This window comes from Electrona antarctica (assembly GCF_951216825.1).
Source record: "Electrona antarctica genome assembly, chromosome: 17".
Classification (NCBI taxonomy): Eukaryota; Metazoa; Chordata; class Actinopteri; order Myctophiformes; family Myctophidae; genus Electrona; species Electrona antarctica.
The window spans coordinates 1,696,728-1,724,517 of NC_136798.1; the positions used below are offsets into that span (position 1 = coordinate 1,696,728).

Here is a 27,790-nt window from a genome sequence, read left to right on the forward strand (position 1 = left end):
AGTTTATAGCACAGGCAGACTCTTCACATACTAGAGCATGTCTGAAATAAGTGTCAGAGCTGAAATCGACATGTCGATATGGAATAAATGCTTAAACATGTAGCTAGGTGTAATGTTAGAGACCACAGAAGTGAACCTTTCAAGCCTGTTTTCTCAACTCGCTGTTTTCTGCAAGACATTACTCTATAAGCCATATCTCCAAAACTGGTGGGTCAAACTGAACAACCAATATGTCAATTTGAAGCTATGATTCCCTGCTTTCATGACATGAAAAAACGAAAATTCAAAAAAATTCAATGGCAGTCCCTCAGTCAAATTTAGTCACATTTTAGTGACAGGGAGATCACAGGTCCAGAAGCAACACCCGGGGGTCTTCCACCACCGCTTTGATCTTTCGCAGGAAAGTAACCGCTTCTCTGCCGTCGACGAGTCGGTGGTCGTATGTCAGCGCTACGTACATCATTGGCCGGATCTCAACCTGCAAAAAAGGAAGATATGAGAGTTAAAATAAATAAAGAAATCTGTCTTTTTGTTTTAAAATCAGATGGTTGTGGTTTATGTTTATCACATCAGATAATGTCATACTTAAAAATATATATATCGTCTACAATACATGTTCAAGCCTAAACCGTTTGATATGGAACCACTTTTAAACCTGAGGACGATTCTGCAAATATCTTCTAAATCCCGACAGTTTTCTGTTTCTACTGTATGTCAGTCGTTCTCAAACATTTTCATGTCAAAGACCCCCACAATTATCTGTAGGCATATTTGGCCGCCGACCCCCATCTCAAAATATGTTGTTCCAGGGACACCCCCCCCCCCCCAGAAGCAAAGCTTTGAGTTAAAAACGTTCACTCTGAAAGAATATTATACTCAAAGATTTGCGACACATTTTCACGATTTTTTCAAAATAGCAGATCTACAAGCTCATAGTGCGCCACCAAGTGGCGCGCTACGAGCTTGTAGGTCTGCAATTTTTGAAAAATCGTGAAAATGTGGCACAAATCTTTGAATATATAATATTTCAGAGCAAACATTTTTAATTAAAATATTTGCTTCTGGGGGGTCCCTGAAACTACATATTTTGAGATGGGGGTCCGTGGCCCAATAGAGATAATTCTGGGGGTCCTTGACATGAAAAAGGTTGAGCACCACTGACATAGAAACATGGGTTTTTCAGAAAAATGTTAGGATCTAGAAGATCGACCTCAGTACAAAATGTGTTAATGAATGACTGAATGACTCACCTTGCCGTTGATGGCCACGGGCCGGTCGAAGATGCCATGCATGCCCAGGATGGCGGACTGCGGCGGGTTGATGATGGGCGTACCGAACATGGACCCGAACACTCCCCCGTTGCTGATGGTGAACGTACCTCCGTCCATGTCCTCCACGGCCAGCTCGTTTTTGCGAGCCTGACGCAGAAAGGAAAGTAGACATCACCGTTTAACTGGTTCAGATCCTACGACGTGTGGGCAGTGGGCACGTTATAGCTAATCCAACCGACGGGTTGCTAGGACGTGTAGCGCATTTTCATTGATATCAACCGAGAGAAAATATTCTGAATTTTTTAATAGAGTTGGCCTCTCCTTCTGCACCATACTCCTTGCTCTTTCGCGCATGCGCGTTGTCGATCACTTCGCTGTTTACCGTTCACAAAGAAAGGCTCGGCACACGTAATCTAAGGAGCTCTCTGTGGTTTTGACCAGATGGATATACAGTACTAAGCTCTTCATTTCTGACTTCAACATGCCTCTCGTTCAAAATATGAAGCGAGCGATCATCAGCGACTTTTTATCGTATTCGTAATCTTTAAAAGTAAGCAAGCAAAAATATGTCTCCTGTTTTTTTTATGGAACGGAAGTGGGGGGGCTTACAGAGTAAAAGCGGCCATATCTTCCCGTCGCTGATTGTGTTGATGCTCTTGAAGCAGACTTGAAACCAGGCAGGCCCGGATTAACAATGGAATTTAACTGGAGCTTAAGCGCCAGGGCCCGGAGCTCGCAGGGCCCTGTGCGAGACTATTTCAAATTCAAAATAGGTACAGCTGTTGCTCCCGTTGAAACGGTATTCATGGGCCACCGATTTCAATGTAACGCAACACAGGAACCCCAGCTAGTGTTTTTGGTCGTCCAACAGTTTCTTAACCACTCGGTGGGAGGAGACAAATATAGCAGATCCAGTGTCAGGGAGCAGCCTTATAACTCGGAGCAGCGGCGATAGTGCTGGCGATGCGCTGAACACACTGGCATTCATTCACTGGACGCGCAAACGCAAAAAGTGTCGTTCTCCATTGTGTTACACGCAGTCGCGCACGCGAATCGCGCGTGCATAGCGGCCTTTTGATTTAGTGTAGTGCCAGCGCCCTCGGATGGGGTCGATTCATCATTGAAACTAGTGCCCGATTGATACCAGATTTGTGCGTCTATGATGCTGAACCCGATTTTAGGACTGAAATGTTGTCCGTTTATAAATAGCCACTCTACTCAACACGGTGTGAAAGCTTATAGATCTCCTATATACAAATAATATGCAAAATTAGGGACACAAGGAAATCTGGACACATTGGGCCTCATGCGCCAACCGTTCTTAAGAAGTTCTTAAGAGGAAATTTGTTCTTAGACCCACTTAGGAAGTTTTTAAGAAGGTTTTGGGATCCCTCAATCTTTTCTTAGCTGTGATTTGTTCGTAGGTAAGAACAGAATCTACGCACACTGTGGAGCACTCTTAGGGTGCCTTTTTCGTTCTTAAATGCAATCTGAAAACATAAAGGGAAAACAGCGCCATCTGCATGATGCTCAAAGTTTGGTCTGAGGACCTCAAGGGGTCCTTGAGGAAGTTCCAGGCAGTCCACAGCAAAATATGGAATATTTTACCACTTTAATCCCATTTTATACTTTGAAAATAGCCAATCTACAAGCTCACAAACGCGTCCCATTACTGCCCATTTTGAGCTTGTAGATCGGCTATTTTCAAAACATTTTGATAAATCTTCAAAACATTACCCTAGCAGAAAATATTTTCATATGGGGGTCTGCAGAATGCATGTCAATTTGGGGGTCCTTGACATGAAAATGTTTGAGAACCACTGGTTTAGAGTTCACAACCCAACCCAAACAAACGCACCATACCCACCACATAACCCCCCCCCCGCCATCACCCCCCCCCCCCCCCCCCCAGTTGACAATTGTGAGGTAAATAATAAAATACATTCATGAATATTGAAAATATTAAAATATTTAAATATTGAAAATGTGAAAATTTCTGTTCACTTCAGTACGTCCACAGTATTATTGATTTTTAATGTTTGGAGTCTGGTGTTCCACCATATTTAGACTTTAGTTTAGGTATTCTTGACTTCACTCAACTTTATTTCTATGTGTGAGGTCCTGTGAGCTGCAATCACACACAGGTGTGACTGCACCCACCTGGGTGAACACAGGTAGGAAAGTGAATTCCCAATGCCTTATATGGGATTGGTGGGGCGGTTCCCTATGGTAATTAGGATGCTAATTAGGATATGTGGGGCGTCTACCTATGATAATTTGAATGAACTGGCACACCCCTTCAAGTTACGAGGATTTGGATTCATCATCATAAGAACATGCTTACGGACAATTCTGCCTACTTAAGAACGTTTCATGAATCTGACTGGACTTCTCTTAGGAATTCACTTAGGAAGAAATGTAAGAGGAAAAGTTAGGAACTTATTGGTGCATGAGGCCCATTGGCTGCAAACTTTTCTCTTATTTTACCTTTTCTCCGAGACCATTAATGGTCTTCTCAATGTCAGCAAAGTTCATGGTCTCCACATTGCGGATCACTGGAACAACAAGACCCTAGAATAGATGAAATGGAGAGAACAAGTGAGAATGGCTTAGCAGTTAGCACATCTGATACTTATTTATTTACAAGCACTTTGTCTTTGGTCAGGTTCCGTTTTAAATGTGCTATATAAATACAGCTGGATTTGATTTGAAGATATTAGAGTTGTAAACCGATTGTTTAACCAGGAACAAAATAAAAAAGACAATTCTGCAGGAATAGAGTGAAATTGATTTTAAATGTCCAAGTAGTAGTATTACCTTTGGAGTTGCCACGGCCACGCTAATGTCTACATAATCCCTGTAGACAATCTCTTTGGTTGTATCATCAATAACTGCAGGAAAAAAATAAATAGATTAAAAGTTATGTTGACAGATGCAAAACTTTAAATTTGATTAATTCAGTTTGTATCATTGACTGTATGTGAAAAGAATGTCATCTCCACAAACTTGGGATCAATAGAGGGTATGCACGTGACATCATCATCATACCCGGAAGTTATGCTACCGAGTGGCAAACAAATATTTTCTGGTCTTGACAGCCCATACATCCAAACGTCCCATCTGACTACATTAAACTCACTTTGCCAACTTTACTTTATGCATGCGCATACCCTCTATAGAGCGTCGCAGTCCCGCCCCCTCAAGAGACCCGGAAAAGAAATCCCCGTTCATTTTCCTCATAGACTTTTCAGAAAGTATTTATTTAAGACGTTTACGCCGCGGACAAAGCCAACTCGTCGTGACAAATCATGACAATAAACACAATGTTTTGGGCCAAACAAAGAATTAGAAAGTAGAAAAAAAACGGCAGGTTACAACACTTTTTGTTGTTTTTCTTCTTTGTAATTATTTGTTTGGTCCAAAATATTGTGTTTGTTGCCATGATTTGTCACGACTCGAGTTGGCTTCGTACAACGCTTAAAAGGTCTTTAAATAAATACTTTTTGAAATGTTTATGGGAAAAATGCATTGGGATTAATTTCCTGGGCCTGGCGTCGTCACGAAAGGGGGCGGGACTGGGCCTGGTGTCGTCATGAAAGGGGGCGGGACTGCGACGCTAACAGATGCACGTTAGGTGCATATTAAGCTCATGAAAAAATCTAAACACTAACGCTGGTTGACTTCTGAATGCAAACACTGGCATTATACGGTAGATATAAGCAGTCTTAGTGGCGTGGCTTACCGCCGTTAACAGCTGGTTATTATACGGTAGATATAAGCAGTCTTAGTGGCGTGGCTTACCGCCGTTAACAGCTGGTTATTATACGGTAGATATAAGCAGTCTTAGTGGCGTGGCTTACCGCCGTTAACAGCTGGTTATTATATGGTAGATATAAGCAGTCTTAGTGGCGTGGCTTACCGCCGTTAACAGCTGGTTATTATATGGTAGATATAAGCAGTCTTAGTGGCGTGGCTTACCGCCGTTAACAGCTGGTTATTATACGGTAGATATAAGCAGTCTTAGTGGCGTGGCTTACCGCCGTTAACAGCTGGTTATTATACGGTAGATATAAGTCTTAGTGGCGTGGCTTACCGCCGTTAACAGCTGGTTATTATATGGTAGATATAAGCAGTCTTAGTGGCGTGGCTTACCGCCGTTAACAGCTGGTTATTATACGGTAGATATAAGCAGTGTTAGGTGGCTTACCGCCGTTAACAGCTGGTTATTATACGTGTCTTAGTGGCGTGGCTTACCGCCGTTAACAGCTGGTTATTATACGGTAGATATAAGCAGTCTTAGTGGCGTGGCTTACCGCCGTTAACAGCTGGTTATTATACGGTAGATATAAGCAGTGTCAGTGGCGTGGCTTACCGCCGTTAACAGCTGGTTATTATACGGTAGATATAAGCAGTCTCAGTGGCGTGGCTTACCGCCGTTAACAGCTGGTTATTATACGGTAGATATAAGCAGTCTTAGTGGCGTGGCTTACCGCCGTTAACAGCTGGTTATTATACGGTAGATATAAGCAGTCTTAGTGGCGTGGCTTACCGCCGTTAACAGCTGGTTATTATACGGTAGATATAAGCAGTCTCAGTGGCGTGGCTTACCGCCGTTAACAGCTGGTTATTATACGGTAGATATAAGCAGTCTTAGTGGCGTGGCTTACCGCCGTTAACAGCTGGTTATTATACGGTAGATATAAGCAGTGTTAGTGGCGTGGCTTACCGCCGTTAACAGCTGGTTATTATACGGTAGATATAAGCAGTGTTAGTGGCGTGGCTTACCGCCGTTAACAGCTGGTTATTATACGGTAGATATAAGCAGTCTTAGTGGCGTGGCTTACCGCCGTTAACAGCTGGTTATTATACGGTAGATATAAGCAGTCTCAGTGGCGTGGCTTACCGCCGTTAACAGCTGGTTATTATACGTGTCTTAGTGGCGTGGCTTACCGCCGTTAACAGCTGGTTATTATACGTGTCTTAGTGGCGTGGCTTACCGCCGTTAACAGCTGGTTATTATACGGTAGATATAAGTCTTAGTGGCGTGGCTTACCGCCGTTAACAGCTGGTTATTATAAGGTAGATATAAGCAGTCTTAGTGGCGTGGCTTACCGCCGTTAACAGCTGGTTATTATACGGTAGATATAAGCAGTCTTAGTGGCGTGGCTTACCGCCGTTAACAGCTGGTTATTATACGGTAGATATAAGCAGTCTTAGTGGCGTGGCTTACCGCCGTTAACAGCTGGTTATTATACGTGTCTTAGTGGCGTGGCTTACCGCCGTTAACAGCTGGTTATTATACGGTAGATATAAGTCTTAGTGGCGTGGCTTACCGCCGTTAACAGCTGGTTATTATAAGGTAGATATAAGCAGTCTTAGTGGCGTGGCTTACCGCCGTTAACAGCTGGTTATTATACGGTAGATATAAGCAGTGTTAGTGGCGTGGCTTACCGCCGTTAACAGCTGGTTATTATACGTGTCTTAGTGGCGTGGCTTACCGCCGTTAACAGCTGGTTATTATACGTGTCTTAGTGGCGTGGCTTACCGCCGTTAACAGCTGGTTATTATACGTGTCTTAGTGGCGTGGCTTACCGCCGTTAACAGCTGGTTATTATACGTGTCTTAGTGGCGTGGCTTACCGCCGTTAACAGCAGGCTGAAGGGTCAGAGCGTGTGCTTACCTCCGTTAACAGCAGGCTGCAGGGTCAGAGCGTGTGCTTACCGCCGTTAACAGCAGGCTGCAGGGTCAGACTTACCGCCGTTAACAGCAGGCTGAAGGGTCAGACTTACCGCCGTTAACAGCAGGCTGCAGGGTCAGACTTACCGCCGTTAACAGCAGGCTGAAGGGTCAGACTTACCGCCGTTAACAGCAGGCTGCAGGGTCAGACTTACCGCCGTTAACAGCAGGCTGCAGGGTCAGACTTACCGCCGTTAACAGCAGGCTGCAGGGTCAGACTTACCCCCGTTAACAGCAGGCTGCAGGGTCAGAGCGTGTGCTGAAGCCTTACCCCCGTTAACAGCAGGCTGAAGGGTCAGACTTACCGCCGTTAACAGCAGGCTGCAGGGTCAGACTTACCGCCGTTAACAGCAGGCTGCAGGGTCAGACTTACCGCCGTTAACAGCAGGCTGGAGGGTCAGAGCGTGTGCTGAAGCCTTACCTCCGTTAACAGCAGGCTGGAGGGTCAGAGCGTGTGCTGAAGCCTTACCTCCGTTAACAGCAGGCTGGAGGGTCAGAGCGTGTGCTGAAGCCTTACCTCCGTTAACAGCAGGCTGGAGGGTCAGAGCGTGTGCTGAAGCCTTCACGAAGGCCGACATGAAGCCCAACTTGATGTTGTGGTGCTTCAGGAAGGCGTCCTTGTGGAGTTTCCTCATTTCCTGAATGTTGCTGGAGACGAGAGAGAGAGAAAAAAAAGAAATGATATATGCTTGCAGATGTAAATAGGTTTTCAATGTAATGAGTCCCGGGATGCAGGGTCTTTTAGATGAGTCCCAGGGACTTTTTATGAGTCCCACTTCAACAACGTTAGGAGTCATATTTTGCAAATTGCAGCATTTAACTCCCATTTAATTGTATATGGTTATAATGTGGTTATATTCATGTAGAAAACAGAAGAAGAAATGATTATAACAACTAAAGCTAGCAAAATAAAATAGAATTAAAAAACAGTACAGTAGTGCATCCCGTGGATGCAGAGGTCGTTGTTTTATTGCGTCCCTTAACTATAAACTGCGTTTTGGGATGCAAAATGCACCCTATTTTAATCTCTGTGCTCGGCAGTCTGGTACATCAGTGGTTCTGAAATCTTTTAATTTCAAGGACCGCCAGTTTGGTAAGCTATGCAGACCAAAGTTGAGAACTATTCTGTGTCATAGTTGCTCACCTCATGTCAACCTCATTGAACGTGGTCAGCATGGCACAGGTGTTCTGAGCCTCCTTCAGCCTCTGGGCGATCCTCAGCCTCATGCGGTTCATCTTCACCTGAGAGACAGGAGGAAAATGTTTGCTATACTAGTGGAAACTGATTGGCATTCCCAGGGTAACATACTCTACTTTTACAAGGACCACGTCTTTAGCACACCCGATACACAGCCAATACCATCTTTTACCACCAGGGCGACGGTACATGGTACCTTCTCTGCAGGCTAGGGCCTCAATCGTTTGTTCCTATAAGTATAGGACTTATGAACAAGCAGGCCCGTCTCAGTTCCGTGCATAAAGTGTGATGTGAACTATGACTGGTGGCCTTCTGTTGGCATAGTTTCTTTATTGTCAATGTACTGTGTGATCTGTTTGTTTGTATATGTTTTCTGTATCCTGATGACTGCTGTGCACAAAACTAATTTAGTCTAGTGTTTTACCCTGCTCTCTGTTCTGGCTCCTGCTACTGCAGGAGTGGCTGCTGGAGGTGGGGGTGCAGCAGTGGGCTTGATGGCAGAAACTGTATTAAAAACAGAAGAGTTGATAGAATCATTAAATTACTTGAACTTACTTAAAACAGAATGGTAAACATGTACAGCTCCAACCGCTGTAGATGTGCATTTTATTAATTAAAATACAGTCTGGGTTGCAGAAACAATAACAGGTAATAATAGTGTTGAAATATCCTTATAAAGATGCTAGAGGCATAGCCTTAATTCATGAATCGTACAGCCCTTTCTCATAAACGATATCTCATCTTAAAACATGCCTTTTCTTGTCAAGTAAAAGGGTTGTATGACGAAGAATAAATCATCCTTTCCATGGTGTGATTTAATTTGTGAAGCAACTTGTGGGTCAAACGTACCAGGCTGGGCATGGGCAGCTTGTGCGGGCACTGGGGGCACCGGTGGCATGGCAGCAGGGACAGGAGTAGGTGGCGGAGGTGGGGCAGCTGCTGCTGGGACTTCAGCGGCTGGGGCAGGGGCAGCTGGGGCAGGGGCAGGCTTGGCACCACCCGCTGGGGACAACAAACAAAACGTAGAGAGCCTTCACTTTTCCACCTTTACCCATTTAGGCCTGACGTCAAAATTTTAAAAAATGTCTTCTAAATTCTGACAGTTTTCTGAAATAGCTATGTTTCTGAATCAGTGGTGCTCAATAGGGTCAAGGACCCCAAAAATTATATGTAATTGGCCTCCGACCCCAATCTGAAAATATGTTATTCCAGGGAGCAAAGATTTGAGTTCAAAATGTTCGCTCTGAAAGAATATATATATTACAAATTTGTGCCACATTTTCACGATTTTCAAAAATAGCAGACCTACAAGCTCGTAGCGCAGCACTTGGTGCCGCACTGAGCTTGTAGATCTGCTATTTTTTAATAGCTAAAGTGTAACATAATGCTTAAAACACCAAAAGGGGTTCCCGCCCAAAATGGGTTAAGCTGGGAGACCCCTTGATCCCGCCATTTGAACCTTTTCGACAATGCTTGAAACGACGGGTGAGACGATTTGAATCTGTAATTAATTTAAATCAAATGCTGTATTGCTTGATAATAATTATAAAACGTCAGGACAGGCGTGTACCTCCTTTCCGGAGTTTGAAGAGGGCCATTCCTCCCTCTACTCTCCCTCCATCCTCCACCAGGAGTTCCTCTATGACACCAGCTGCAGGGGAGGGGACTTGTACCGATGTCTGCCCAAACCAAACACAACACAGTTTAGGAACAAGGCATCTAAATCAAACTTATTTAACCCATTTAGACCTGAGGACGATTCTACAATTGTCTTCTAAATCCTGACAGTTTTCTGAAAACCTGTTTCTATGTCAGTCGTTCTCAAACATTTTCATGTCAAGGACCCCCAAGATTATATGTAATTGGCTGCCGACCCCCATCTGAAAGTATGTTGTTTCAGGGACCCCCCCAGAAGCAAAGATTTGAGTTAAAAATGTTCGCTCTGAAAGAATATATTCAAACATTTGGGCCACATTTTCACGATTTCTCAAAAATAGCAGACCTACAAGCTCATAGCGCGGCACTCGGTGCCGTGCTATGAGCTTGTAGATCTGCTATTTTTCAATAGCTAAAGTATAACATAATGCTTAAAACACCAAAAGGGGTTCCCGCCCAAAATGGGTTAAAATCAAAAAGGTAAAAATGTGATTAGACAATTTAGTTTTCATAATTAATACCTTGTCCGTCTCGATTTCAGCAACCACTTCATCTTCAGCCACCGAATCACCCACAGCTAGAAGAAAACGTGATTGTATTATTAGTCGTCAGGATTTGTAGAATACTTTTATCAGAGAAGAGAAATACTGACAATTAAGATGAAACACACCAGACCGTTTTTAGATTTCTGCTATTCCTGAATATATTTGGTATGCTATAAGAGTTCACAACATGCCGGTAATTGCCTGTTTTGACAATATTTTATGACAAAAGCCAGAATGCCTGGCCACACACTATCAGGTCAGTATTGTCTATTACCCGTGAGTAAGTAGCCTATAAACTTGTATTTATTGCCGACAATCTGGCCTGATGAAAATCAAGGAGTGGCTATTTTTGTGTGGTACACTTTGAATGTGTTTTATTCTGAAGAAAACGTGTTCTAATAAACTGACAATGCTTTATTTTGTTGAAATATTTATGCATGCAGTGCTACACACACAAATTGTGTGACTGTAAAGTAGCCAATTAATCAGCTTATGCAAGATGAAGCTGTTAAGCTTTATTACTTGTTATTATTATTTTTGTGTTCAAATAGTTTTCAATCCAAAATAAAGCCTAATGCTGTTAATTGTTGTTAGGCTATGCACCTGCTTGTCAATCATGCATTTTTTAAATGCAATATTATGTGGCTTGTTGTTATTATTCCATTATTTTGTATTCTTTATTTTATGTAGCTTGAGAATCACAGCCTCACCCCTCTACGCAAATGTACTGACTGGTATATCCAGTTCTTCCCATGTTTGCAGTCCAATAAGCAACAAGAAACATTGCGCTAACAGATTGCGTTCTTTCACAAGTTGCTAACGTACATACAATTCCATTCAAAAACTCTACATTCCCTTTTTGAGCTACTTGTTGGAACAGTGAGATGTTTTGGCATCGCATTCCAGCTTCGGAAAAAGCCTAATTTATGAAGCTTGTCAGACCAGCTTATGAGATCTGAGGTCTGATAATGCAACTTATTTACTTGCACACATAGTCACTACTGTGTTCACTCCTGGTTCACTATAGAGATGGGATTTATGGCTCTTTTAAGGGAGCCGGATCTCTGGGAGCCGTTACCTTCAAAGACCCGTTCAAAAAACTGGCTCTCTGGGAGCCGTTCCTTTCAAAGAGCCGTTCAAAAGACTGGCTCACGGGCAAGTTCCCGATGGGTGGGGGGGCGCCCAAAAAAAAAAATGCACAGTGTCCCCCCCATTGCCTCCCCAATGTCTGCGTCGTTCCTTTCAAAGAGCCGTTCAAATGATCCGATTCGTTCATGAATGTCACATCTCTAGTTCACTCACTCATACGCACCTTTCTCCCACCTTACATCACCCTCTGTGACGGACTCCGCAAACGCTGGGGTGTTGACGGTGACTACTTCATCCCCTGAATAGACATGAGTCAACATGGGTTACACATCATCAAGTAGAGAACATGAGTTCAATAGACCAGGTTTGAATTGTTTAAAATATTTTTAATTACATACTGTAAACAGTTGATGTTTTGAAATGTCTGATGTGGAAGACATTAGCCGATGACAGAGATGGACATCTGGGAAACAAAAAAGAACAGACATTATTTTATTTTTTAGGTACAGTATAAGTGATCTGCAACTAAGCACAATATAAAGTCACATTACAGTCAGTTGATGTTATAAAGATTTGATTCACAGGTGGTCGTTGGTTATTGTGACAGTACCAAGACTGCAGCTCAAAACATTGATTTCATATTGAACAGGGGACAAATGTTTCAGCTATCCAGACAGTGGCCTTGTGGTTAGAGTGTCTGCCCTGAAACTGGGAGGTCGGGGGTTCGATCCCCGGCCGGGTCATACCAAAGACTGTAAAAATGGGACCCAGTGCCTCCCTGCTTGGCACTCAGCATCAAAGGGTTGGATTGGGGGGTCAAATCTACTAATCAAATGATTCCAGAGCGCGGCACGGCTGCAGCTCACCACTCCTTGCCTCAGCCAAGGAGCGGTGAGCTGCAGGCGTGCCGCGCTCACCGCTCCAAGAGATGGGTCAAATGCGGAGAACAAATTTCACTGCAGTAACGTGTGTGACAAATCGTATGACTTTGACTTTGATTTATTTGATATGTTTTGAACGGGTAACGCACCTAAAGTCAGAGCGCGGTGGTCACATGAAGAGTAATTTATTGTGACAGTAAACAGTTAAATATAACCTGAACAGAACAGAGAGTACTTACAACTCTGCATTCCTGTAAATGACCCAGTTGACATTATTCAGTCCTTGAAGGAGATATGAAAAGAGAGAATAGAAAGAAAGTGGAAGCAAACTCTTTCAAATTAACTTGATTATTGCATCAAGACTCGAGTTTATTCTTGAAGGCCTGTGTTATCAAGTGACTATGGGATTCAGTAAAGGATGGTACATTTAGCTGGTTGTACGGCATTGTAATTTTTTGTTTTTACATGGCACAAGAACTAGCCTAAGATTTAGACTCTCGTAGATCTTGTATTTATCGATTCTGACATTTTCAATCTCAGAATCGATAAATACATCTACGTCTAGTCTACATCTAGTCTAAATCTTAGGCTAGCTAAGAACATTTAGCTGGTTGTACTGTCTGCTGTTATCGTTTACAACACGTTTTAGACTTAAATGTTGTTAAATTAGATCTCCTAAGATGCATGTGGTGTGTACTCTGCTCAAATACCTGATGCACTCCGTCGAACCAGCACATGATTTCCCTGAAAAATAATTAAAATTTCAGTTTTTATTGATAAATGAATGATTACTTACAAGATCACAATATGAAGGCTCTATACCTCGCAATACAGCCATTTCTCACAGGATGCCACTAAGGTGCTATCACAGTCAACCCATAACAGTGGATTTTCATGAAACAAACTTTGCAGATTATAGAAAGATGATAATTCAAGCTTTAAGTACAGCTGCAATGTTGGGAGTTTAACCTTGTTTAATACAATCAGATAAGACTTTTCTGTTTGGATGAATGGGCTGTCAATGATATTGTGTGTCCATGCTTTCCCCGATGTGAGAGTTTTCTCCAGCACTAAAAAGACAGAGAGAGCCATTTCTTCTAATGTCTAGATGGGTTGTCAGTCTAATGTTTATTTCTATAGCTTGTTAAGTTGTTATATTCCATTACAAATCCTTCCTGTGGTATTTTTTGAGTGGTGCAACCACTCCCTTACGGAGCTATGTGTGTGTGTGGGTGGGTGGCTGGGTGGGTGCGTCTGAGCACGAAAACAGCATGGTTGTTTTTCACCACCTATGCGCAACCTAAAACACACGCACATATTAACTGTATATATGGTGATTTCGGGTGTGCCAGTACAGTACAGTGACAGTACAGTAGAGGGACCACCACACGGTAACTGTCATTTCTCAACCGTTTCGGACGCGGGGCGGCTCGCCGGAATCGGGCCGACACCCTGGGTGCGTTCCTGTGGGTCTGGAACCCCCCCCCCCGGGGACCCCCACACGAAGTTGCACCACTCACTTCACACGGGTGTGATTTTTATATACTAATCCAATCACGTTGGCATTTGGCAACATTATGTACATCAGACAAACTGTTATTACAACTATATTAGGCGAAGACAGACCCTGTCAGTTGATCTAGTAGATATTATGGTTATTACAATCTTAAGTATTGTAAGTTGAACAAGGGCAGAGCAGACCCAACACACTCACTGCACATGACATACTTGACATGTCATAACATAACATGGGCTATTTCTGACCGACTGTAAGGTGAAACTGCACACATGATGCACAGCAGCCAGCCACCATGACTACAAGTTGAAGTTATGCTTGCAATAGTTGCCAAGTCTCCAACAACAATATAATAACAGGTGGGTGCTCTGTAGTCGGTCAAGTCATTCAGCACAGAAAGTAAGTATTATAGACTTCACTAGACTAGTCTAGAGACTATAGAGCATCGTCAGGGGCAAATAAATTAGGACCTCCCTGGCTTGGATGGCTCACAATTAACATTAGAAACACGGTTTGGTTGATCACAGCAAACTAGCTTGTGTGCATTCAGAGCATGCACACGACATCATATTCATAATCATACCCGGAAGATATGCGGGAATGCCTGCCTACCGAGTGAGTGGCAAAGAAATAAACTACTTTCTGGCCATGAGAAAAAGTCCCAACTAGTATCTGATTGCATTAAACAACGTTAAAAATGACGTTAAACTCACTTTGCCACTCGATTTTGCCATTCACTTTATGCATGCGCATATCTATAGGAACTTTAACAAACAGAAGTCCAACTGGCAACTGCAGTGATCTCCCAGTAATGTGATTTGCGGTGTGTCCTTGGTGGATGAGACGAGGCCTTGCTTGCTTCAGACAGACAAAGCTAGCAGTAATAGCCTTGCAAGAAGCTAAACCGTGGCCTTTACGTAATGAACTTGACCGCAAACACAGTCAACAAGGACCGCCATGCATTCCATTATTTCTTACCTGCCGTGCCACCGATAGAGAGGGGCCGAGTGTACGGTAAACACACCGGGACCGGGATAACATGGCTGCTGTGACTGTCTGCCGTGTCGGGGCGACTGAAGGAGGGGTCCGCTTGTCCAAAGGGAACGGTCTTCTACGTCCCATAGTCCGAAGGGACGGACGTACTGTGATTGGCTGGCTGGTTGGGTTGTCAAGGCAACGGTTTGTTAAATCTACTCACAAGTAAAGTAAGCAGATAATTAACTCATCATGCGCCAACTACGCTGAGTCGAGTTTAATTAAACATACATTTTTTTTTGTAAATAATGTATATGATTTCATGAAACCCAATAGTTTTATTTTATTTATTATTTATTTCTGGTCAGATACAATACAACGGTTTCTCCAGACAATGGGATTGGGATTGTTCTACAATCTACTGGATCTGGGATTTACCATTATGGTTCATGTTAATAATGGGGTTACTGGCTTGCACCAGTGAGTCTTACATTAGTCTCTCAAGACAAGACATATTGTTGACTAACGGCAAACATTTCGAGGAAAAACAGCGGGCGCTTGTTTTTCCTTTATTTGCCGATGGGATCATTCTCAGATTGGTTTTACATGAATCTGAGTTCCCTCCCAGAAGTTAAATTTTTCGCCACTAGGGGAGACCAGAAAAGTCTTACCTACATTAAGCCTAGAAATAAACTTGTTTCTTGAAAGTCAAGACCTGCGAGTATTATCATGTATTATACGTCTACATAGATTACATATTTCCTAATCTGGATACTTACTTAATAAAACTGATTATAGTTTCTGTACTGCTACACTTGAGTTAGACTGGTAAAATGTATGTCTTCTCTCTCTCCCTCTCTCTCTCCCTCTCTCTCTCCCTCTCTCTCTCTCTCTCTCTCTCAATGGAAAATGTCTTCTCTCCATAGAGAAAATGCACATGAGTCATATTTGACCACACCTCCTCTTGTGTGTGGGTGTGTGTGTGTGTGGGGGGGGGGGGGGCGTGGGGTCCTGGTGCCTGTGTGTGTGTGTGGGGGGGTCCGGGTGCCTGTGTGTGTGTGTGTGTGTGGGGGGGGGGGGTCCGGGTGCCTGTGTGTGTGTGTGTGTGTGTGTGTCCGGGTGCCTGTGTGTCATTCGAGACAGTATAAATAAAAGACCCCCTCTGCCCTCTTTCAGTAGCCTTGTACTGGTCTTCTAGTCTTCACGAAAGGCAACAGGTAAAAAATACTTTTCAAATTTTGTATTCAAGTCTTTTTTTTGTCCTATAGAGTAGAGTAGAGGCGTTTGTTTCCATAAATATGAATACATTTAATTTGAGTCTGTGAAAATAGTTAAATTAAACAAATGCCAGGCATATCCCTGGCATTGTGAATATTGGTTTACAACATTGCATGCTTTTAAAGCATCCAAGCATGCAATGTTGTACATAATATGTACAAGGCTTTGATAGCTAATAAAGTGTATCTAGGCTAGTCATGAATTCTAAATTTACATCTTAAAAGTATAGCTTGCAAGGAATTTTAATGTGACCGTCACCAAACAGTAGCCTATAAAGTTGATTTAAGCAGCATAATAATAATCATATCTAATGTATACTGTAAATGCATTCTAATTAAATTGACCCTACATGATCTTAACCCATTCTGGACGGGAACCCGTTTTGGTGTTTTAACTAAGCATTATGTTATACTTTAGCTATTGAAAAATAGCAGATCTACAAGCTCATAGCGCGCCACTCGGCTTGTATGTCTGCTATTTTTGAAAAATCGTGAAAATGTGGCACAAATCTTTGAATATATATTCTTTCAGAAGACTTTTTTTTAAATTTCGACGTCAGGCCTAGCGGCATAATAATAATCATATCTAATGTATAGCTGCAAATGCATTCTAATTAAATTGAGCCTACAACATGATCTTAATGATGTGAAATCTCATCACCAGTGGTTTTTCCAAAACATATTAAACGTCTTACCTTAATTTAACCAGGTTTGATCCAAGGCTTTGGGATATAAGGAGAACATGTGTTCCTACAACAACCTCCACCTCGAGGACTACAATCCAGAACATTACCAGTCTTTTCAACCCAACCCAACACCGTCTTCTAATTCAGACGAACCTGCAGGTATTTCCCTTATTTCACATGAAGGCATCAGGGGAAAGAGGAGAACACTAGATAACACTTATTATAACAGCGATGCCCTTGGTAGCTCAAACCTAACGGGTTCATACGAACATACTAGCAACATGGGACCGTCACCCACGAGGCGGTACTCATCCCCTGGAGTCAGTGGTCCTCCTCCTCCTCCTGACTGGCCCCTGAATAGTGGCCATCAAGCGAAGCGTGCCAGGGTAGAACACATCATCAGAAGCATGGCAGGCTCCCCTATAAGACATGTGAGTGTGGAGGCAAGTCAAGACGAGGCATCATCAGTCAACATGCGGGGAGGCAAAAGGGCACAGGAGTGCCCTCAGCAGCTCCACCATTACAACCACTCGGAGAGAAGTGGAGCGGGTGGTAGTGTCAGTCGGGGGAGTCCAGGGAGCCACAGCGTAAGGAAGGAAATGCATGGCAGACAGATGACACTTCAGGGAAGTTCTGCCCTTGAAGATGAAGCGAGTGAGTCTGAGGTTGGTGAAGGGACTCTTGAGCAGAACCATCTCACCTGGGCTGATTATCATAACAACACATGGCCACAGGATACTCTCACAGGTCCGCACGATGCGCTCGAGACCCCCCCAGATAGGACGTACCAAGGATGGAAAGAGTTGACACTGATGAATTACTTTAAATCCAAACCTGACAAGGTAAACAAACTGATGGCGGACCTTTTGAAATATGAGCTGTCACAAGCTCTCAGCACAAGAATCGACTCCATTTTCAAACACATGCCGCTCTTGCACCGGCCACCGAATGGGAATGTAGATCTACTGACTGATAAGCTTCTTCACCTTCAAGGAGAGCGCTCGTCTTTTTGTAAAGATAGTACATCAAGTCTTTCCTGTCCTGAGACAACACAGGCCCTGCATGTTGTCCCACAGGTTCAAACAGACGCTCTCTCCCTGGTCGTGAGAAAGTCTCCACCGGCCAAATCTCATGTTGCTAATCTCCTCCTGCCCCTAGCAAGAGCTCACCGCCATCATTCCAAGTCTCCCCTGCCATTGAGCTGTCATTTTGCTCTGCATGAAGATAAGGCTTTACAGAAACCCCCCAGAAACAGATTCTTCCAAGATGGAAGGCCTGGCGGGGCACGTCACCCAACCTGGAGCTCAGTGCAAATGAGGACAAAGCTTAACTCTACTAGATCAATCAGAAGAAGACCCAACATATCTATGGCAACGGATCCCAACATGATTTACGAGTGTGCCCCTCATGTGAAGATTGACTGTGATGATCTACAGGGTACGGTGAAGAATAACGTCTATGTTCTCAATGTATCCTTTTAGAAAGTGTTCTAAAGATATATCAAATGTTTTTCGTTACCCAATGTTATTCTGTTATTGCATTTTATTTATACTGCTTAATTCAAACTTTGTTTTATAAGAAACAGACACATTTCCTTGGTGATAAATTATGTAATCTACTCTTTAAGCAGACATTTTCATTTAAAAAATGGACAGCTATAGAATATGTATATATTTGTTATATGCCACATATAAGACCTTCTTTGAAGCTCTAGGATCAAACCTTGACATGTGGTGTAAAAATTGTCTGTTCATGATACTTTCCTCTCTTTAAGGACAATAGTTTGGAGATATACTGTAGTTTACCACCTTCAATAAGATTATAAGTTGTTCTTGTCAAATATTGCAACATATCAAAAGAAGCAGCGTGGACTCCTCATGCATAGAAGGAAGCATGAGGTCAGTCCTCTGCCCCCCCCCCCCCCCCCCCCCCCCCCCAGGTTGGCAGCGGAGGAAGTGTAGCGCCCAGGATTACATTAGATAATGGGTTGCAAAATCGTGGGATAAAAATTATAGAATTAAATATTGCAACATATCTTCCTGTCCTGGATTGAAATGATTGCCTGTAGAGAAAATATGTTCCCCATGTACAGTACCTTTTCAAAGCGCTGCTGTTGTCTATATGTTATTCTTTTGTCCATGTTCTTGTATAAGTGGTGTGTATCCTTAACAGTGGTGTGTGTAGGAGGGCCTAACCACCCATCATCTGTTCTTGTATAAGTGGTGTGTATCCTTAACAGTGGTGTGTGTAGGAGGGCCTGACCACCCATCATCTGTTCTTGTATAAGTGGTGTGTATCCTTAACAGTGGTGTGTAGGAGGGCCTAACCACCCATCATCTGTTCTTGTATAAGTGGTGTGTATCCTTAACAGTGGTGTGTGTAGGAGGGCCTGACCACCCATCATCTGTTCTTGTATAAGTGGTGTGTGTCCTTAACAGTGGTCTGTGTAGGAGGGCCTAACCACCCATCATCTGGTCCATGTTCTTGTATAAGTGGTGTGTATCCTTAACAGTGGTGTGTGTAGGAGGGCCTAACCACCCATCATCTGTTCTTGTATAAGTGGTGTGTGTCCTTAACAGTGGTCTGTGTAGGAGGGCCTAACCACCCATCATCTGTTCTTGTATAAGTGGTGTGTGTCCTTAACAGTGGTCTGTGTAGGAGGGCCTAACCACCCATCATCTGTTCTTGTATAAGTGGTGTGTGTCCTTAACAGTGGTCTGTGTAGGAGGGCCTGACCACCCATCATCTGTTCTTGTATAAGTGGTGTGTGTCCTTAACAGTGGTGTGTGTAGGAGGGCCTGACCACCCATCATCTGTTCTTGTATAAGTGGTGTGTATCCTTAACAGTGGTGTGTGTAGGAGGGCCTAACCACCCATCATCTGGTCCATGTTCTTGTATAAGTGGTGTGTATCCTTAACAGTGGTGTGTGTAGGAGGGCCTAACCACCCATCATCTGTTCTTGTATAAGTGGTGTGTATCCTTAACAGTGGTCTGTGTAGGAGGGCCTAACCACCCATCATCTGTTCTTGTATAAGTGGTGTGTATCCTTAACAGTGGTGTGTGTAGGAGGGCCTAACCACCCATCATCTGTTCTTGTATAAGTGGTGTGTATCCTTAACAGTGGTGTGTGTAGGAGGGCCTAACCACCCATCATCTGTTCTTGTATAACTGGTGTGTATCCTTAACAGTGGTCTGTGTAGGAGGGCCTAACCACCCATCATCTGTTCTTGTATAAGTGGTGTGTGTCCTTAACAGTGGTGTGTGTAGGAGGGCCTAACCACCCATCATCTGAAGAAAGCAAAACTCATGTTCTTCTTCACTCGATACCCCAGTTCACTGGCGCTGAAAACCTTTTTCCATGATGTGCAGGTATGGGGGTATTGTTTCAATAGACAAATGCAATAACCTCATTTTAAATTGTAATTTACAGGAGTGATTGCAGTCATTTATATAGCAGTGGTTTTCAACCAGTGGTCCGGGGACCACCGGTGGTCCTTGACAAAGTTCCAGGTGGTCCCCAGCTAAACGATGACGAGATGGTAACCGAATGGACCCTTATACATCTTTAACTCTTGAGAGCGTAAAATCATTTTACGCTCTCAATAGTTACATTAGTCTACACAATTCGAGAATGTATTAGAATTGTTATTTTGATGAACGTTTCCCACAAGCAGAATTGTAGACAAAATCTTATCCAATGACAACAAAATATTCTTTTGTTTTGGGTATAAGAGGCTATTAATGTCATCAAATAAATGGTGGTCCGTTTCTCAAAAGCCGGATAAATAGTGGGCCTTGAAATGAAACGGGTTGAAAACCACTGATTTATAGCATTAATCAAAATAATGTCAGCTGCTCAGACTTGAGAAAGAACAAAGCTTTAAATGTAATGTTTGTGTGGTCCCTCAATATGTTGTACAAGTTCCAACGCAGAATCCAAATTATTAAGACAGTGGTACCCAAAGTGGGGTCCGGGGACCCCCAGGGGTCCTTGAGGGAGTTCCAGGGGGTACCCAGCTAAATGATAGTTTAGAACCAAGTTCCATTTGTACACTCTGAATTAAATTAACATTGCTTTTACAATATAAATTGGGGGTCCCAGAGATAGAAATTCCATTAAATGGGGATCCGTAGGCTGTTGCATCTCTCATGGGGGTCCCTGGAATATCTTTTCAAATGGGGGGTCCGCGGGAAAATTAGTGTCAATTTGGGGGTCCTTGACATGAAGAAGTTTGGGAAGCACTGTCTTAAGCGTTTTATTTTGTATGGTTGTGGTAGACAGACCCCTATCAAGTTTCAATTAGCATTGAATCAGTTATAACTTTATGATTGCCAACAGTAAATATATCATCTTGACAATAGCATTTCTGTAAAGTAGAAAGAACAACAACGACAACACGTGACATACAGTATAAAAATATGCTTTATTGTAATTTCTCTTTCATGGGGAAAATAAAATCTAATCAAAATAGTCATAAACCAAACATTCAAAACCAACTCAAGTTCCACTGAAATAAGTAAATAATTGTGACAAACTTAACTCAAACATGCATTCACGATTCATTCATTAATTCAATGCATTCATTATCTTCAGACATCATTGCATTCAGTGGCGTGCACAGACATTTAGAGGGGCAGGTGCTCAAGTGAAAAAAGGGCACCTTGTGCAGCGCATGGAACTTAACTGGTTCCACACCGGGCCCGAGAAAACAAGATTGATTTACCTTTGCAATCGATGCCATGCACGGCATCCCGGGATTTGTTTTATTCCCCATAATCCAGGGGGATATGTGCATTATGGATCATAATATGCTCAAAATGTGGGGCTTGATTAGAGCTTAATTTGACTTAGATTTGACAAAAACAATTATTCCCCGATCGGACCACCTCTCCTCCTGACCTGTGAAAAAGCTAGTGGAAGTGTACTATTGTTTGAACCGGAACTGATTGTCGGCCATTTTAGGAGTTTTTTCAAAAACGTCTGGCACTGGCGCGCTAGCGGCCACTATAGCACTAGTGTGAGATAGTAATAGTGTGTGTGCCTTAATAGTGTGAGATTTATAGATTTTGGGGCCTAAATAATATATTAGAAGCTTTTTATCAAGAATTGATCAATGTCACCATGTTTTCTTTTTCTTTCAAAAGGGCACATTGCCAAAAGGGCAATGTGCCCCCCAGTGTCTATCTGTGCACGCCACTGATTGCATTGTCTCACCCACCTGTGTTCGTGTTGCTTCCCAGTTCACTCGTTGCATCACCTCGCAGCTCATCAAGTGGTTCAGTAACTTCCGGGAGTTCTACTACATCCAGATGGAAAAGCATGCCCGGCGTGCCTTCATGGAAGGAGTGGCCGATGTCGGGGATTTGACTGTTGGAAGAGAATCGGAACTTTTCAGAGCTCTCAACATGCACTACAACAAAGCCAGTGATTTCCAGGTGATGTATGAGCAGATTTCCATTCCCAAAAATCACACAAAAGATTGTGAATGATTTTGGTACAGAAATATACTAAATATAGCTGCAAAAAGCAATAAAAAAAAGTGTGTGTGTTTGTGTGTGTGTACAGTATATACATGCATGAATGCAATATGCACAATAAGCCATAGAAACATAGAACACTGAAGTTGAGAGAAAGAAGACTATATAATTAATGAGCATTTTAAATAGCTGACCCTAACCTAACCTCAGTAAAACTATGTAAACCTAACCTTAACACAAAAAGCCCCAAATAAGTATATACAGAAAAGGTGGTGTCCTGAGAGGATTCCCACCCTGGAGAAGAGACTTTCAACAATACAAAACAGTGGTTTAGTTTATTTTTTACTAAAGTCAGGAGCCCACGCATGGCAGTGGAATGTTCTTTCCATGTGCAGCAGAGGAGCGCCTAGCTGGAAGGGCGTTAGAACTCACTAACGCTCTGGACCAGGCCTGGAAGTGTCTCGCTTATTGTGCGTATTGCATAGCCTTTTTTCATTCCTTGTTGTTTTTTTAAATCTTATCGCTGCTTGCAGCTATATATTTATACCGTCCACCAGTGACATCATCGATGGGGAATCCAAGCTAATAGAAACTGCTAATAGAATCCAAGCCAATAGAAAAAGTTGCAATGCGACAATGGAAGCCATTGTTCTCACGATAATAAAAATCTAAACATTTTTTTGTAAAAAAAATAGTTAAAAAAAAATGATGTCACTGGTGGACAGGTTTCTGAACCGCCCAAAGCCCTCCTATGAGACACAGACTGAGTAGGACAAAAATTTGCCATTTTATCATGATCATTACTGAGGACCTATTATATGAAGATAGGTTGAAAAGTGGTGAAGGGGTCCTTTAATTCTTTCACTTCTTCTCACTGGGTTTTTGAGTGGTGCAGCCACTCCAATGACCAGCAATCTATGTATATCTCTATGTCTGTTTAGGGTACCAACAGGTGACAAAGTGGCGCTGTTGAGCTTCACACTGTGCACAGGAGCATGATGGGAGGCTGAGTTTTTAGTGTAACAGTACAGTACAGACTACGGTGAGCAAAAATAATTGCGCAAAAATCCTATCAGATCGATTTGAACGGTTTCTCATAAAACAAAAAATGGTGGGAGATCTAAGGGTCACAGGTCCCATGAATACCACATTTGTTACTCGTGAGGAGACGCAGAAGTTGTGTTGCTGGCGGTCAAATTGTGGGCTTCGTGTCTAGGCAGGGTGGCATGGCCCTCTACCATATTGCTGCATGTCGTAAAAAGCGACTGCACGGTTTCGCCTCGAGCGACGACAAAATAAATTATTCATAATTCAAAGTAGTGGGTGATCTAAAGGTCAGAGGTCAAATGTCAGAACATGAAAGTTGTTTGGCATGAGGAGACACATGTGTATCGAAGTTTTATTGCTGACGGTCAAACGGTGCATGATCTATGCCTGTTCAAAGTTTGTATTTTCAATTGAGTGCTATAGCGCCACCCTTTGGCCAATGGTTGTGGGCTTCGTGTCTTCACCGTTTGGCATAGTCCTTTACCATATTGCAGCGTTTCGCGAAAACCAACTACACGGTTAAGCCAGAACTGCCATATTCGCGGAAGAAAAAAACCATACAAACACAATAAGGGACCATAGGCCCTTTGGGCTTGGCATCTTAAAATGACTTCTAAGAGATCTACTGCCAGAGGTCAAGTAGTGTAATGTGATGAGCAGAAAACACATTATTCCTTGGCACCCTAAATTCCTTGGTGAAAATACTTTGCAAGTCAATATTCCACATTTATAAGGATTTCACTGACATTGCTATAGTGTTGAACAGCATTTTATCCTTGAGAATGAATAGCAGTGATTAATATTTAACACCATTACAAAACACCCAACAAGTTTTTTATTTTTATTCCAATGACTGTATCTTAACCACAAACGCTCTATACTTAGTAGGCCAACACTTATCTGACCGTGTGGTCGGCTTTGTACTATTGTACAGTACACTCAAGCTTTTTCTTTCTACGCCAAATCTCTTTGAAAAATTGCCGTTCTACAAGCGCACAACTCGTTACTTTGCAATGCATTGAGCTTGTAGATCCCAGTGGTTAAGAGTTCAGTGCACATTCCCAACCACTATGCATTCATTAATTTTGTCTGACGGCCACATCTTTGTAATCGTTAAGTTAAATCAAATTCTTGTCCACTAGCCTATTATGACTATCTTGACACTAAATAATCTGCAATGTTCATTCAAGTTGTTTGAATTACCAACAGATTAACTAAAATCAGTTGGTGAAATGTCTTTGTATATAATTTGTAATTTTGGGAATCCACAAATTTGATAACAAAAAACCCAACACATAATTGTAACACAATTATGATTCGAAAATAAGTATACAATATGCATGCCTGTTACGCACCTAAAATCGCCAATCTACAAGTAAAAAATCACACCCGTGTGAACTGAGTGGCGTAAGGTCTTATATAGCCTGTCTGACGTAATGAAATCATGTCTGACGTAATGAAATCACACCCGGGTGAACAGGGTGAACATAGCAACCATGCTCATTTTTTCTGCACAGACTAACAAAGCCAGTTGTAGGAGTGGTTTACACCACTCAAGAACAGGGTGAACATAGCAACCATGCTCATTTTTTCTGCACAGACTAACAAAGCCAGTTGTAGGAGTGGTTTACACCACTCAATAACAAAGCCAGTTGTAGGAGTGGTTTACACCACTCAAAAATGCACTGTGAGCTTGTAAGATGTGTTATTTCTTCTTGTAGTGCGACACTGTGCAAGACACAATGCACAACCAAGTAGGGCCTATAAACAGTGGCGTGCACAGATAGACACTAGGGGGTGCTAGAGCACCCCCTGCCCTTTTGGCAATGTGCCCCTTTGAAAAAAAAGAAAAAAAAGTTTTTTTTCTTTTCTTTTTTTTGATTTTTCAAAAATAGCAGACCTACAAGCTCGTAGCGCGCCACTCGGTGGCGCGCTATGAGCTTGTAGATCTGCTATTTTTCAATAGCTAAAGCATAACATAATGCTAACACCAAAAGGGGTTCCCGCCCAAAATAGATTAAGGCAACCGGCCGGTTCCACGCGCTGCACAAGGTGCCCTTTTTTAACTTGACCACCTGCCCCTCTAAATGTCTGTGCACGCCACTGCCTATAAATTAGGCATGGACAGATACAGGCCAGAGAGACACGACAACATGCAACAGGTTCAAAGGCTAATTCAATCCCAGGATACAGCAGTTATATTTATTTTTGGGCTTTTTATGCCTTTATTGATTGATTGACAGAACAGTAAGGTTGACAGGAAATGGGGAGCTGAGAGCTGGGGAGTGACCCCCAGCAGAGGCTGTCGGGATCAGGACTCGAACCCGTCAACGTGCTGTCAGGCTATACTGATGAAATGATTACTATATTTACCCAGGGTATCTGGGCTAAGCTCAATAACTTGTTTCCAGCCAGGCCCTGCTCATAGAACATTTCATCGTAGTGGTTCAATGACTTGTTCAAGGGCACTTCAGCGGTGGTAATTTTAACGTGTCGGACCGCTGATTCGAACTGGCGACCTTCCGGTATCAAGACCGCTCCGCAATCCGTTCGGCCACCGCTGCCCGGACCACTAGGTCAGCGGCCCGGGGGAAGGCTTTGTATTTTTGATGATTATTGCAACACAGTAGGAAAGCTGAGCGGGATGAACGCTGTGGTCAGAATACTTTACATGCAGGGATGTCTGTGGCGATAGAGGCACGCGTCTGAGTGGTGTAAACTTAACCAAGTACATTTACGCAAGTACTGCACTTTTGAGGTATTTTTTGAGGCCCTCCTATATACAGGTTTAATGTTTATTTTTAGTTAAAAAACACCATTGACAATGAAGGGAAAAACTTACGTCATCTTGTCCCTAACACAAACATTAAATGCCATTAACAATAAAGGGAATTTAATGTTTGTGTTGGCACCGTTTTTTTTAAAATTTTACATCACCATTAACTCACCTAATCAACGAGTTACTTTAATATATTAGCGCCCCTCACTTCACGGGTGTGATTTTTACTTTACCAAATTATTTCCAACTCCACTACATCCCAGACACAAATATTGTACTTTTACTCCAATTCTTTGAAAACCTGAGTAACTATTTACTTTGTAGATTACTACTACAAAACACTCCAACCACTTCAGCACTATATTTCATCCATTTGAAAATAGCAGATCTGCAAGTTCACAATATCGCATTAGATCAGCTATTTTCATACATTTTACAACTTGTGAAACGGACATTCTGCATAATGAGTACATTCTACTGTTGGTATTGGTATTTTGATACCAATACTTTTGTACTTTTACTCATGTACTTTTTCCACCACTGGTGGAAACTACTACTATACCATTAACAAACCTAAGACTATACATACAAGACTCTATCCTAAACCAAGGATATTACTATTGACCTCACAGGAAACTAAATCTCTAATAAAACCTAGTCAGTCATTTACAATACCTTGAGTTTATAAAACTAGTATTGATTACAAGTATCTAAACTTCCTCCTAAATGTATTAGAATGTGCCCAGTGACCACACCTGTAATTCTAGGTTAGTACAAAAAAAAACGTAGTCCAACTAAGCCTGAGACATGTTGGCAAGTACAGGACAGGAAGTTAGCGCATTTCCTTTTAAAGTTCCTTTAACCACTTCAACCTGGCATCCCTATTTTTTATGTCATTATGAGTGAAAAATAAAGTGTTTAAATAGTGAAAACAGCACATCTACAGGCTCACGTGTCACAATGTTACACATTTTGACCTTGTAGATGTCCTTAAGACAAGTGGGCTTTAGTAGGTGACCTTTGACACTGAACTCTCAAAGGGACATAATTGGATTACATCACGTGGATTATGTATGGATACGCGCTGATGATTAACAAATTCTCAATTCACAACGACGGCTGCAGCTTCACCAACAGGTACCAGAGGAAAGAAATGTGTTATATTACATTCAAATTGACCAATGGTTTTCTATAACACAAGTAAAGGGAGTTACTCAGCGTTAAGTGATTTGGCCTCCCCCTCCAAACCACTCTGCAAAAATGACAGCATCATGTTTTGTGTATGGCCAAGGCTGTTTTTTTGTGACTTACCTTAACTGGATAACGATTCAGAATATCAGTAATGTACACACATTCAACTCACTCTCACACACAGTACTGTATCTGAACACAATAGTTATAAGACATTGCTCTGTTTATAAACAGGTTCCTGATCGATTCCTTGAAGTTGCCGAGGTTACAGTGAGAGAATTCTACATTGCCATTGCGATGGGAAATGACAGTGACCCTTCGTGGAAGAAGGGAATCTACAAGGTAATATGTAAACTGGACAGTGAAATACCATCTGAATTCAAGAGTCAGTACTAGTTGTGAAGAATACACTTCATGTTCTGTGACATTTGCTTGTTTGTTTGCAATATATATTCACTGCTGAA

The 27,790-nt window shown here is 42.5% G+C and overlaps 2 protein-coding genes and 1 long non-coding RNA gene across 4 annotated transcripts in view; 1 reads left to right on the forward strand and 2 right to left on the reverse strand.

Moving 5' to 3' along the window:
* Positions 1-27,790, reverse strand: part of LOC306940731 — a 275,678-nt gene that overhangs the window by 269 nt on the left and 247,619 nt on the right. The window lies entirely within an intron of this gene.
* LOC306940714 (dihydrolipoyllysine-residue succinyltransferase component of 2-oxoglutarate dehydrogenase complex, mitochondrial-like) lies at positions 3-15,017 on the reverse strand. 2 transcript variants are annotated; one of them, XM_079525849.1, is made up of 16 exons: positions 14,871-15,017; positions 13,087-13,120; positions 12,616-12,658; positions 11,894-11,958; positions 11,719-11,793; positions 10,383-10,438; positions 9,776-9,884; positions 9,055-9,207; positions 8,630-8,709; positions 8,152-8,249; positions 7,568-7,655; positions 7,231-7,273; positions 4,089-4,162; positions 3,759-3,842; positions 1,251-1,418; positions 3-478 (listed from the first exon to the last, which is right to left on the reverse strand). In XM_079525849.1, the coding sequence occupies exons 1-16, from the start codon at positions 15,012-15,014 to the stop codon at positions 344-346; spliced, it is 1,449 nt and encodes a 482-aa protein (XP_079381975.1). In that variant the 5' UTR covers positions 15,015-15,017; the 3' UTR covers positions 3-343. The 2 variants fall into 2 exon arrangements, with proteins under 2 accessions (XP_079381975.1, XP_079381974.1); XM_079525848.1 differs by lacking the exon at positions 7,231-7,273 and having other exon boundaries at positions 7,525-7,655.
* LOC306941355 (prospero homeobox protein 1-like) lies at positions 17,112-27,722 on the forward strand (the record flags this gene model as incomplete). The annotated part of the gene is made up of 4 exons (XM_079526784.1): positions 17,112-17,417; positions 20,099-20,200; positions 22,073-22,267; positions 27,561-27,722. The coding sequence occupies 4 exons, from the start codon at positions 17,112-17,114 to the stop codon at positions 27,720-27,722; spliced, it is 765 nt and encodes a 254-aa protein (XP_079382910.1).